Below are 14,229 nucleotides of genomic sequence, written 5' to 3' on the forward strand. Positions count from 1 at the left end.
ACGGCGTTTAAGGGGAGGTATAGCTGCCCTTAGATCCCTTTGACTCTTAAAAAGGGTACTAGGCACTAGATTACCAATCCATTGAGTCCCCTGCGAAGTATATACGACCACTCTTTCTATAAGAACCTTAAATGCGCCGGGACATAACTTACAACCCTTCTCCTGAGAGCTGACAATTGACCCTTCGACTAAAATGAACAAATTTACTATCTTCAAATTTTGACTGGACGTCTTTAAGGAAATGATGAGCGTGGGGGGGCTGCTCTAAAATCACTTTTGACTCTTAAAAAGGCCACTCTAACTTCCAATTTAAAATCAAATCAGATACATCTGAAGTTAATACGACTCCCCGATCAATACTAACCTTATACGCCCCCAGGGCATAACTTAAAGCCCTTGACCCAGGACTCTTGGGGATCGCTCCAACCCTGGAGGCATTGTTATATGTTTTTTGGGCTATTTTAAACTAAATTGCCAGTGCACAATTTCAATCAGATACATTTGGTGAAAAGCAGGGTAATTGAGGGGGGGGGAGTGGTTGACATCCGTCACTATTGACTCTTAACAGGGAAGTAAAACTTCCAATATAAACCAAATGGACCACATCTAAAGTTTATACAACCATCCCTTTCCATAGAAACCTTAAATGCCCCTGGGGCATAACTTACAACCCTCGTCCTTAAGGTCTGGTGGTTTTTATCAACTTCAATAGCCTTGTTCTATGATCTTTGGACTATTGTGAGCAACAGGCCTGTCTCAAAATATCTATTGGATGCATCTCGAAAAAACACGAGGTGTTTGTGTGTTTATGTAGGGGGGTTCTATAAGACCCTTATATGCCCACAGGGCATAACCTACAGCCCTTGCCCTGAGACCTGTTGGGTAGGTGGGGGGGGGTCTTCACGAAAGACATAATTTCCGGACCCTTCAACTACGATCACTTTGACTCTTAAAAAGGGTACTAGAACTTCTGATTACCAGTCCAATGAGTCCCCTCCAAAGCATATATGACCACCCTTTCAATAAGACCCTTATATGCCCACAGGGCATAACCTACATGAAGACCCCCCCTCGGATCCCTTTTACTCTTAAAAGGGACACTAGGCACTAGATTACCAATCCAATGAGTCCCCTTCGAAGTATATACGACCACTCTTTCTATAAGAACCTTAAATGCCCCCGGGACATAACTTACAACCCTTCCCCCGAGAGCTGATAAGGGACCCTTCGACTAAATTGAACAAATTAGCTATCTTCAAATTTTGATTGGACGTCTTTGAGGAAATGATGAGTGGGGGGGTTGCTCTAAAATCACTCTTGACTTTTAAAAAGGGCACTAAAACTTCCAATCAAATGAGCCTCATCTGAAGTATATACGACCACCCATTCCATAAGAACCTTATATATCCCCAAGGCATGCCCTTATCCTCAAATAAAACCTTATCCTCAGGTCACTGGGGGGGGGATGTGTCAGCCCTAGAGGCTTTGTTATATGTTCTTTGGACTATTTTAAGTGAAAAAGCTGTCTCACAATTTTAATCAGATTCGTTTGGTGAAGAGGGGTGGTTTGGGGGGAGACTTTCTGCCCTCAATCAAGTTTGACTCTTAAATGGGAACTAGAACTTCCTATTTTTAACCAAATTAGACTCCTCCAAAGTTTATACAACCATCCCTTTCATATAAATCTTAAATACCCCCGGGGCATAACTTAAAACCCTTCTCCCAGGTTCTGGGGGTTTGTTTCAACCCCAAAAGCCCTGCTATATGATATTTAGACTATTATGAATAAAATGGCTATCTCAAAATTTCTATTATATGCATGTCAGGACAATACGACGGGTGTGTGTGGGTGTGGGGGGGGGTAGCTGCCTTCCCATCACTTTGACTCTTAAAAAGGGCCGTAGAGCTTCTGATTACCAGTCCAATGAGCTTCCTACCAAGTCCATATCATCACGCTTTCTATAAAAACTTTATATGCCCCAAGGGCTTAACTTACAACCCTTGCCCTTTGGGCTGGGAGGCATTTGTCATCCTCGAAAACATAATTTTCGGAACTTTCATCTACGTTGAACAAAATGGATATCTGAAAATTTTGATTGAAAGTATTTTAGGAAATGATGGGCATGGAGGGAGGGGGGGGGGGCATTTTCTCTCCAATCACTTTCGATTGAGGAAAAAGGCATTAGTTCTCTCGATTTCCAATCGAATGAGCCCTTTTTGAAGTTTCTACGATAAAACTTTCTATAAAAACCTCATATGCCCCAAGGGTCCACCTTACAACCCTTCTCCTGAAGGCTGGGGGGGGGGGGGATTGTTATCTTCAAAGATGTAGTTTCCAAATTTTTTAACTACGTTGAACGAAATGGCTTTATCAAAATTTTGATTGGAAGTGTTTGGAGAAATGAAGGGCTTGAGGGGGGCGGGCATTCACCTTTCCGATTACTTTCGACTATCAGAAAGGGTGCTAGCCGTCTCAATTTTCAATTGATTGAGCATTTTATAAATTTCTATGACAACGCTTTCTATAAAAGCCTTATATGCCCCAAAGGGGCATATCGAACCTTTGCCCTGAGGGCTGTGGGGGGTTTTCATCCTCTAAGACATAATTTCCAGACCCTTCAACTACGTTCAACAAAATAGTTATCTAAATTTTGATTGGATGTGTTTGAGGAAATGATGGGCGTGGGAGGGGGTTGGTTACCCTCCAATCACCTTTGACTATTAAGAAGGGCACTAGCCGTGTCAATGTCCAATCGAATGAGCCCGTTTTGAATTTTCTACGACAACTCGCATCGATACGAAGTGCCCAGGTCTAAGACCCCAAAAAAAACAAAACATTGTGCCAACACCTTTCTTTACTTAGGCAGTGCTTTTGCCCTGCCTATGATAACTCATAATACTCACATTTTAAAGATATACAATGCAAAATTACTTTAACTTGGACTAATACAGTTCAAAGAAAAGTCAGCTATTTTATGAGACCGCTTACAGAAATTAACCTTTTCACTAATCTCAAAAACACCGTAGCACCAAGAAAAATAACTATTTCTAGTCGAAATGGGCAACTGAAGTAAATATTTACAAAAAAAAAGGCAGAATAGATTTGATCACGTTCAATTGCGGAGAAAACCGCTAAAATGGTGTAATGAAAAATACATGGGTGCAAAGAATGAATTATAAAGCCTACCCACCGTTCTTTTATCAAATTGTCCCTTAATTCTAGCAAGTAAACCGAAAGACTTTCTCAATTTTTCCTCCAGATCATTTAAAATAAGCATCCTTGTGGCTTTAATAGATCCGCCAAACGGAAGGCCAAGGTACTTAAGTGAAGCAGAGGCAGAAATATTGGCAGGGCCAACTTGAATAATTATACTTGGAGGCTGTTGGAAGCCAAAAATAAGGAATTCGGTTTTCGAGGGGGGATCTGAAAGTCCAGTCCCCTTTATTCTAGAGCTATATAGTGTTCACAGCAGTCTGTAGTGCTGGAATGTTTAAGGAGATAATAAGGAAATATAATAAGGAGATGCATTAAGATATAAGGAGAATGTCATCGGCGTAAGAAAGGTGACTTACATCTATTTAGGGCTTAATAGGGTAAGGGGGAACATAACATGTAGCGACCCAAATAGTACGGTTAAAAATGGTAAAACTGAATACGAAACCCTGTTTTACTCCCTGACAAAAACTAATGGGATTACCGGTCTTACCACCAACTTTACGTGAACCAATTCGCCATGGTATCAGTTCCAAAGGCAAAAACATATGAAAGAATTATTCAAAGCAGCCGTAACAGAGGCGTAAACTCAATATATTCTCGAGAACCAAAAGGGATTGTATATTATGTTTTACTCCCTCGTTTCCCCAAAACTTATTCTGTATTTATCGAAGCCTTCCAGGAAGTTATGACATTGGTGCCACTTCAGGAGGAGAATTTGAGAGAAATTTTCCAGGAACAATTGACTATTAAACTGGAGGCTCTAAAATTTAACGATTTAGAAAATGGATAAAACAATTTTAGGAAAATAGTTTGTAAAGTAGCAGATGGTACCTTGGGGAGGAACGTTAGAACTGCATCTAAGAATGTTAGTGAAAATGCTTCAGTTTAGTCGAAAAGAGGTATGTACAAGAAGTATTTGAGCGATAGATCATAAGTGAATATAAAAAGGGATGATAGGAAAGTAGAGAAAGTATTAAAATATGAATTAAGGAGCTGGGACATGAAGGCCAAGGACAAAAGATCTTGAAGATTCAGCCAGATGATATAATAGTAAAATATTGTATTTGTGGCTTAAAAATTTGAGAGGGAATAGTCAATTGGGACTTGTCCCTGTTAAAGACAGGTACAGACATGAATTAATGATAATGAAAGAGTAAACCAAAGATGGGGAGAACCTATTGAGAATGTGTAAAACCTGGAAAAGGCTACAGGAATTGATACACAAAGAATGATTAAGTTTGTAAAACTTCGGAAGTGAAAGACGATTTGTTTTGTGAGGCTGAATTGGAGACAGCAATAAAATGATTAAAGACCAAAGGTCCCAGTGCTGGTAGTTAGATAAATATGTATTTTTTTGAAATAAGGTTGTTGTGAAGCAAGAGGATTATAGAAGCACTAGTTTGGGGTCTGTAGGAAGCAAATTCCATAGCATGATTATACTTTTTTGACTAAAAGCTGCTTTAGACACTTTTTTTGATTACCTTGCCATAAAATCTTTTGATTTACCTTGTTACTTTTCCACTGAACAAAGTCTCATAAATAAAGGTAGTGCATGAACTTTCAGGCAATTCAAACCGTTTGATCCCCCTTAACACAGCATTTTTCATCCCCTTATATCACCCCTTCCCCGTCATTTAAGTCTTTCTTGAGGTATTGGTGATGTGATACTTTTATAAAAGAGTGCTTAAACAACATTCCCATTGCCAAACCAAAATATGCAATTATAGGTGCAGCTACAAAAATTAGATATTAATTTTCACTATTTCAAAATGACCAAAACTATTTCAAAAACATTTTAAATATCGGAACGCTAAACCTGAATTAACCTATATATCTGAAACAGCAATCTCAAATGATTTTCTATCAATAGAAAACTGACTGAGGGGGTTAAATTCGCCCTGTAAACTAGAACCCTGAGTACTTCTATTATTGACAGTCTTAGCAAAATGCTGCCATTTAGTGGCCCGTCATTTAGTAGTACAATTAACAATGGAATTTACGTAACCATTTCTATTCGTATTAATTCCAAAGTTTAATTCAAACTTCTAGATATTATTTAAAACTATGTAATTAATTTGTCCTAATTAAAACTTGAGTGGAGTAGCCACACAATTATTTATGATGAACTAAAGTCTGCAGTTATTTCCTTTTACATATTTCCGTTATAAAATAATTTTGTTGTACAAATTACTAACATTTTACGAATCTCCACATTAAAAAATTTCAATAAAAACAAGATGATGGTAATACAAATATACTTATTGGGTACAAACCTTGCTACTTCCTAGCTATAGTTTTCATATAGGCTAGTCTGATTGTTTATCAGGTCACCATCGATTCTTGACTAAAGGTTTTTGTATTAAAAGAACGTGTAAATTTATAATTTTAAAGAAAATTTAAAAGGCCAACTGATGTGGGATAATGACGAACTTTATCATCATAAAAATCTATTCAGTTTTTCAAGTTAAGCTAGGTCAGTGTCAGGCAAAAAAAAAATGTAGTTTTAGTTTGGGCTGTTGCTGTGCAAATTTTATGGCTTCAAGTCACTACAATGTAGGGGAGGAGAAAATTATTTTTCTAAATCTAGAGAGGAAATGTTTTTTTTCCTTTAATATTTTCAATAAAAATACCTCAATAAATGAGTTTTTCAAATAAAAAACAAAAAATTGTTTTTTTTATTTAAGAGGAAGGCGAGTTTTTGGATTAGTTTATTATAATTATTTTAATACTGTTGATATTTATTCAGCAATGGTCTTAGGAAAGCTTGTAAGCTCAAATACTTGAGTAACTCCTTTATTATTACAGTTTTTGGTGGTGACAATGCCGTTGCTCAAGACACGCCTTCAATCATCATTACCCCATTTATTGCTGGAGGTGAAGAAACAGACATTCGTATTTATCCTTTTATAGTATCGATCCAACATAAAATGCATCATAAATGCGGTGGTGTAATCGTTAATAAAAATGTCGTGCTTACCGCTGCGCATTGTATCCGCAGCAGCAGTCATGATATGGCTGCAGACACCAATGAGTGGGAAGTAATTGCAGGTAGAAGTAATTTGCTGAACAATAAAGAAGGCCAAAGACTCAAAGTACAAAGCACAAAAACCCATCCTGATTACACATACAATAGAACCGTACTTCTGAACGATATTGGATTGATTTGGCTCAAACGGCGTTTTGTGTGGTCAGATTCTGTTCAGCCTGCAAATCTATCACAGACATGGTAAGTCAATTATTAAGGTTAAGAGTCTCATAGTAGATTGTTTGAAAAATCTAATGTTTTTTGCTTCTTGTAGAAATTCTAAAGCACCTCAATTAGTTATCAATTTTTCATATTTTGAATTTTCAGAAAGAACTTCTCTAAGGTAATCTATGAAGTATCAGCTAATGGAAATTATCTTGCAAGAAAATCTTTTTTGCTATATTGGTTGATTGCTTGTTGGTAATCTATTTTTGATTACCAGAAAATCAAGAATATCAAGAAAACTCTGTTCGAGCTTTTGTAGTTTAAACTTTTCACTGGCTAAAATCTTTTCTTCTTCATCCTTCTTCTTTTCTTTCATCCTTCTCTTCTTCTTCTTCTTTTTCGATGGCCCACAATTTTGAACCCCATGGAAGCTTTGTCTGTGAGAAGCACTCTTTCTCACTTTTAGAAAATTTCGGAAAAAAAAATATTGGAAGAAGGGCTTCAGTCAGAAGTAACGAATAAAAGCAACAAAGAAGAAAAAGACAATCAATCCTGACAATGAATGGCAAGACAGAATGTCAGAAAAAGTGGCAACAGAAAAAAGTCTGACTTTTTCCCAGACTTTTACCATTATTGTGACTTGGTCAAATTTGGACAAAATCTAACTTGGTGGTAACCCTATATGGCCTATACTAGGGGATTTGGGCTGTGTTGCCATTACATAGGAAACGACTCATAGAATCATATGTATAAATATACTCCCGATGTATTTAAGTTAGAATACTGTTATTGTTTTGATCAGAAGAGGGAATGAACTACAATGTTACTAAATATAATTTATTCAATCTCCCCATCGTAATATTAATAAATTTACAGGATTTAGGAAAAACAGCAAAAAGTTAAATTTTCTACATTTGGTTTAAATTTTTTTTCACCCAGGAAGGGCTAAATTTAAGATCAGAGGGTAATTTTACAAGAAATAATTTTAAGAAAAAAAGAGGAAAAGATAGTCACTAAATGACATAGAATATGAAAACTATCTTTGTTCTAAACGTTAATGCAAGGATTTGTTTTATGGACGGCTGGGTATTCTGGTTGAGATTTAAAAAAATATGTAAGTTAGTTGAAAAAATAAGAAATTCTACAGCAAAATTCTCGGAGGAGGTCAGGGCCCCTTTATTTGAAACTGTCTTTTTCTGTGAGAAAGGACTGACTTCTTAAAAAAAAATTATCTTAATCTGCCTTCAAAAGATCGTGGATAGTGAAGTTAAACATAACTTTGTCATTTCCCACCCAAAAAACTCGATTTGGTTATGGTTTTCTCCTTTGTTCTTTTCATCCTTTAATCTAGTCATGTAAATGCTCCCGTACATAGGCTAGCTTGAGATTTGAAAGTGTTTCTTAACTTTTCAGCAGGACCATATCCAAGATATTTTTGGTGGGCCTGTGGGTTTTCATTAAAAATGCCGCGGACTTTCTTTAACGGTCAATCGTGCACAGTCAATCGGTCAATCATGCGGACGGGAACGCGTCCACTAAGCATATTATTATATCTTTAAGGGTATTATTTTTTCTATCTGTTTTTCCTTCTCCTTTGCTTATAGCAAGGCATTAGCAAACTAAGCATTTGTATTTATTGGCTAGTATATTTACAAAACCGACCAAGAATTTTGTCAAGTAAATTAAGTACCTACAACACAAAATCTAAACGACAATTTTTCTCCCTGCAAAAAGTCTATAACCTTTTCAGGACAGACATCAACGTCTCTATGGACGGCAAGTAGGAATAAAACACTCAGCCCTTCTTGTCCCATTGAATTTTGTAGCCAAATTTTTAACCATCTAACTGTAGAGAAGCTTCTTTTCAGAGAATTAGCACTGACTGGCAACGTTGCAAGAACAACCATAAGAAGAGAAATATTTGTGAAAATGGCAGATTCGTGTGCTTGAAGAGAAGATAGAGCCCAAGGAGGGCTTTCTGTGATCACAAATTTTTCTCATTTGATTCTCCAAAGCTCAACCTCTTTCTTCAATCAGTAGGGTTCGGAAGAATATAACCACATGAATCTAGCAAGGCCTCCAGTTTCACAGTTTTGGGATCAACAGTCACGATATTCGATACTGAGATGAGATATCACATTTTGGTGAAATTCAAAGGGCTATTTCAACTCCGAGATGAAGTTATCTAGAAAAGGAATAATCAGAGAGGTTTTATAGTGAGCTAGTGACTCAGTAGTGTCAAAATGATACATCCTACCCTCTCTTGTTCTTGAGTTAGTCATCTCAATCCCCAAAATAGTTGCAAAAGACTAAGAATTATTGAAAACAGTAGTGAAGGCAGTGGCAAAACCATTTCACGTTGTCATTCCTTTGAAATGAACAGTGTTTACGCATCTACAAGTGGTAGCCAAGTCACAATCAACCTACTGAAGAGTCTTGTGCTAAGACAACGTCAGGCAGAAGAATTCCTGTACGACATGAATACACATAACGAACTGTGACTAGATCATGACATCCAGAAATTTTGACGCTCTTGAAGATATTTCTGCGTTAATGTTTCCCTTTCGAGCTTTGAAAAAACGAAATCGGACAATACAGCCCAAGAAAACGCATCACTGAATCGTGGCGCTTGACCAATCTTGTTGCACAGCGTCCATGCAGACTCTGAATCTAACAATACTTAGTTCATATATTCTTTTAGATTTTAGGTTCAGAATAGTGAAGCGCCGTAGAAATTGGAAATTTGAGATAGGTTCTGAAGAAATACTTAAAAGATAAACTTGAGCAGAAGAAAAAAGACAACATTAAGATTATGTACGACACAGTGTACTTAAAGTGTCTCGGATACTGTCGGGTGTGTAACAGCCTGAACTTCCCTCATGTGGCCATTCATCACTACCGTGCCATCCTAGCCCTGGCCTACCAATTTATTTAGGTTAAGCCCAAGGATGCTCAGAAAATGCAGAATTCACGAAGCGAGGCCTTGTCTAGTCAGATCCTCAGCTGGGATAGAACCAATATAATCCTCGTAAAGATTCCCAGCAGAGATTGCGGACACAAACGAATAGCTGCTCTGCATTGGAAACGTCTGCTGTTTGGTCACCTTGCACTGAAAAGCAAGAACTTGCGTTCACCTTTTTGACATCGGATTGCTGAAGAATTTCTCCATTAGCAGCAATTAGACCATCTGACATTTACTGCTTAGGAAAGAAGGATTTTTGTCAAACTTTCATCAATTTTTTTTGCCCTTAATTGTAAAAAAGCTCAGAAGTTCTCATCATTCGGAGACGGTTCATGCTCCTTGACTGAAATGGCTCCAGAATCAATCATACTCCGAAGGCCAAGCTGTTCCCTTCCATAAAATATTATTGTTTAACCAATCAGCATTAGCATTAAGTAATCAGTATTCTCCTAGATCTTCACTGCTTTTACTGGGCCTATTTGGTTTATGATTTCATCCTTTCTTTTCTCTGCACCAGAAACGAAGATGTCTGCGGTTGCATTGCAGTTTCTGTGAAACTGTTTCTGTTAGTTACGTGTTAAGTATTTAATTACCTTCTTCCAATATATGAAGGGTTTTCAGAAAAGGCAACCTAAGCGCTGGTGGTTGCCTTTGCCTTCTGTTTCAAACAAAAATATAAAAATATCGAAATCGACAAAAAGCACGGTCCTCAGAAAGAGAATAGGACAACCAAAAACAAATCAGCCAGCCAAATTAAGACTTCAAATTTCTTTTCCTAGATACAGGAAAAATGTTCGAGATGTCTGTAGCCAAAGGGCTCTGTAGTAGATGAAGTTTCGACACTGACTCGAGTGACGACAATTTGCACAAATGTTGTAATGTAGATTTTTTGTTTTAGGAACGGGGTTGTTAACCTTGGCCTTGGAGAGAGTATGGGGTACAGACCTAAAGGTGATTAAAACTAGGGTAGCGTTTCCTTAAGGTCGGCCTGACTAATCATTTGAAGAGAGCATACTGGTATAGAAAAGAAGCTTAAACAGCGTTCTAGAGAGGTTTGGTATAATACGATTACTTTTATTTGACTCAAGAACATACATGGATCTGGTATATATATATATATATATATATATATATATATATATATATATATATATATATATATATATATATATATGCGACGGGGACTATATATCCCACAGAATATACGAATACAATAATATAGTTATTAACTATCAAACAGTTCGTGGTAACGAACTGTAGTAAGGAGCGATCCGGCTCAATAGGAACCAAAACTCTAAAAATTTGAATTTTGATATCAATAGCTACATCAAAAGAATCGCATTTTAATGCTGATTTTAAATATGTAAGTTTCATCAAGTTTAGTCTTAGCCATCAAAAGTTACGAGCCTGAGAAAATTTGCCTTATTTAGGAAAATAGGGGGAAACACCCCCTAAAAGTCGTAGGATCTTAACGAAAATGACACCATCAGATTCAGCGTATCAGAGAACCCTACTGTAGAAGTTTCAAGCTCCTATCTACAAAAATGTGGAATTTTGCATTTTTTGCCAGAAGACAAATCACGGGTGCGTGTTTATTTGTTAGTTTTTTTTTTTTTTTTTTTTTTTCCCAGGGGTCATCGTATCGACCAAGTGGTCCTAGAATGTCGCAAGAGGGCTCATTCCAACGGAAATGAAAAGTTCTAGTGCCCTTTTTAAGTGACCAAAAAATTGGAGGGCATCTAGGCCCCCTCCCACGCTCATTTTTTTCCCAAAGTCAACGGATCAAGATTTTGAGATAGCCATTTTGTTTAGCATAGTCGAAAATCATAATAACTATGTTTTTGGGGATGACTTACTCCCCCACAGTCCCTGGGGGAGGGGTTGCAAGTTACAAACTTCAACCAGTGTTTACATATAATAATGGTTATTGGGAAGTGTACAGACGTTTTCAGGGGGATTTTTTTTGGTTTTGGGGGTAGGGTTGAGGGAGGGGGCTATGTGGGAGGATCTTTCCTTGGAGAAATATGCCATGGGGGAAAAAATTCAATGAAAAGGGCGCAGGACGAATGTGGTCACGTTAGAAAAAAACGTCAAATTAAGAGCTTAACATACAATGCTGGGTGTTTGGAGCCTCTCTATTATGGAGTATAATTTGAAAATAACACAACTATACGAGCGATAAAACATATATACCACAACCATAACTCAACTAACGAAAGAACTGCTAAGAGATAATACAACTATAAAGCGAAAACAGGTGAAAACTAACGGGAAAATAAACGAACTAAGAGGTGGAAGGGGCCCAAAGAAAAAATATAATCCTTTTTCAATTTTGAGCCTAACTTCCGCAAAGGAGTAATAATGTCAGAAGCCCCGAAATACCGAATTATTTTCTTTTCAAACAGTTCGTGGTAAGGAACTGTAGTAAGGGGCGACCCGGCTCAATAGTAAACGAAATTCTAAAAAACGGAATTTTGTTGCTAAAAGATACATCAAAAGAATCGAATTTTTATGCTGATTCTAAATATATAAGTTTCAATTAATTTAGTCTTTGTCATCAAAAGTTACGAGCCTGAGAAAATTTGTCCTATTTTGGAAAAAAGGGGGAAACATCCCCTAAAAGTCATAGAATCTTAACGAAAATCACACTATCGCATTCGGTATATCAGAGAACTCTATAGCAAAAATTTCAAGCTCCTACCTAAAAAATGTGGAATTTTGTATTTCTTGCCAGAAGACAAATCACGGGTGCGTGTTTATTTGTTTTTTTTCCCAGGGGTCATCTTATCGACCAAGTGGTCCTAGAATGTCGCGAGAGGGCTCATTCTAACGGAAATGAAAAGTTCTAGTGTCCTTTTTCAGTGACCAAAAAAATTGGAGGGCAATTAGGCCCCCTCCCATGCTCATTTTTTCCAAAAGTCAACAGATTGAAATTTTAAGATAGCCATTTTGTTCAGCATAGTCGAAAACCATAATAACTATGTCTTTGGGAATGACTTACTCCCCCACAATCCCTGAGGGAGGGGCTGCAAGTTATAAACTTTGACCAGTGTTTAAATATAGTAATGGTTATTGGGAAGTGTACAGACGTTTTCATGGGGATTTTTTGGTTTGGGGGGTGGGGTAGATGGGAGAGGGCTTTGTGGGAGGATCTTTCCTTTGAGGAATATGTCATGGGGGAAGAAAAATTCAATGAAAAGGGCGCAGGATTTTCTAGCATTACTATAAAAAAACAATGAAAAAATAAACATGAAAACGTTTTTTCAAATGAAAGTAAGGAATAGCATTGAATTTAAAACGAACAGAGATTATTACGCATATGAGGGGTTCTAAAAATACTTTAGCATAAAGAGCGAGGTATTTAGGAGGAGATAAATACCTCGCTCTTTATGCTAAAATATTTTTAGTGATTTCAACTATTTATTCTACGGCCTTTTTGATTCAGGGGTCATTCTTAAAGAATTGGGACAAAACTTACGATTTAGTGTAAAGAGCGAGGTATTAACGAGGGTACAAACCCCCTCGTACACATAATAAAAATATAAGAATATAAAAGTTTGTTACGTAAGTTAATTCTTAAGTTACGTATATTTTTTACTAATAAAAACGTTCGTTGAATATTAAAAGTTCTAGTAGCCTTTTTAAGTAACCGAAAAATTGGAGGGCAGCTAGGCCTCCTTCCCCGCCCCTTATTTCTCAAAATCGTCTGATCAAAACTAAGAGAAAGCCATTTAGCCAAAAAAAAATTAATATACTAATTTCATTTCAATAATTTATGTGCGGAGAGCCAAAATCAAACATGCATTAATTCAAAAACGTTCAGAAATTAAATAAAAAAACTAGTTTTTTTAACTGAAAGTAAGGAGCGACATTAAAACTTAAAACGAACAGAAATTACTCCGTATATTAAATGGGTTGTCCCCTCCGCAGTCCCACGCTCTTTACGCTAAAGTTTTTAATTGTTTTAAAAAGTAGAATTGTGGCAAAGAGTCAAACTTTAGCGTAAAGAGCGAGGGACTGCGGAGGGGACAACCCATTTAATATACGGAGTAATTTCTGTTCGTTTTAAGTTTTAATGTCGCTCCTTACTTTCAGTTAAAAAAACTAGTTTTTTTATTTAATAAAACATTAAGGGCACTTCCAAGGTAATCATGCGTAAAAGGGATCAGAGGTCACCCGAAGTAATAATAATCAAAAAGTCGCTAGATACCACAAAATGTATTTTTTACACCTTAGGTCAGCCATGTCCCAATTTTCTTTCAAAGCCTCACACACCAGGATGTGTGGTTCTTTTACGGTTAATTTCCTAACTTTTTCTTAGTAAAAACGAGAATTTTTTAAACTTCGAATTTTGTATTTTGCTTAATGTTTTTATTTTACTAGAATTAATTTCTGAGTTAATTGGTCAACTTACTACATAAGAAACTTTCAATGTTGTTTGTAGCTAAAGGAGACTTTGGAATAAAGCACTGTAAAGCGACTGTATTGAGTGGACTCGATCGTGAATCAAGCTTAAAAGAATCAGTAACCATTTTGACGGTATTACCTGCAGAAGCAGATGAGTAATCCGCAGATGATTTGCCAACTCTACCATCAAAAATACCTAAGCTTGTTCGTCTGGGTACAAAAGCAAAGTTATATCACATTTTCTTTTCATTCTTCTAATCACTTTTTACTTAAAAAATTCAAATCTCAACTGACTGTATAGCAGGGTCATTAACCGACGAAGGGGTAAACGTGCGACAAATAGAGCCAAAAAAGTACTTTTTTCTCCTAAAAGTGCGATAAGCCTGGCTTTGTTGCATAAAAGAACGACAAAAAGTGCAAGCCTGTTAACTGCTTTCTGTCACCAGAGTTTTT

The 14,229-nt window shown here is 36.8% G+C and overlaps 1 protein-coding gene across 4 annotated transcripts in view; it reads left to right on the forward strand.

Annotated features, from left to right (window-relative positions):
• The window catches only part of LOC136033144 (uncharacterized), a 283,627-nt gene that overhangs the window by 50,740 nt on the left and 218,658 nt on the right, over nt 1-14,229 (forward strand). For all 4 annotated transcript variants that reach the window (XM_065713788.1, XM_065713789.1, XM_065713785.1 and 1 more), the window contains one exon: nt 6,023-6,443. In XM_065713788.1, the coding sequence (XP_065569860.1) occupies nt 6,023-6,443 (421 nt within the window). The remainder of the gene's footprint in view (nt 1-6,022; nt 6,444-14,229) is intronic.

This window comes from Artemia franciscana, chromosome 11 (genome assembly GCF_032884065.1).
Source record: "Artemia franciscana chromosome 11, ASM3288406v1, whole genome shotgun sequence".
Lineage (NCBI taxonomy): Eukaryota > Metazoa > Arthropoda > Branchiopoda > Anostraca > Artemiidae > Artemia > Artemia franciscana.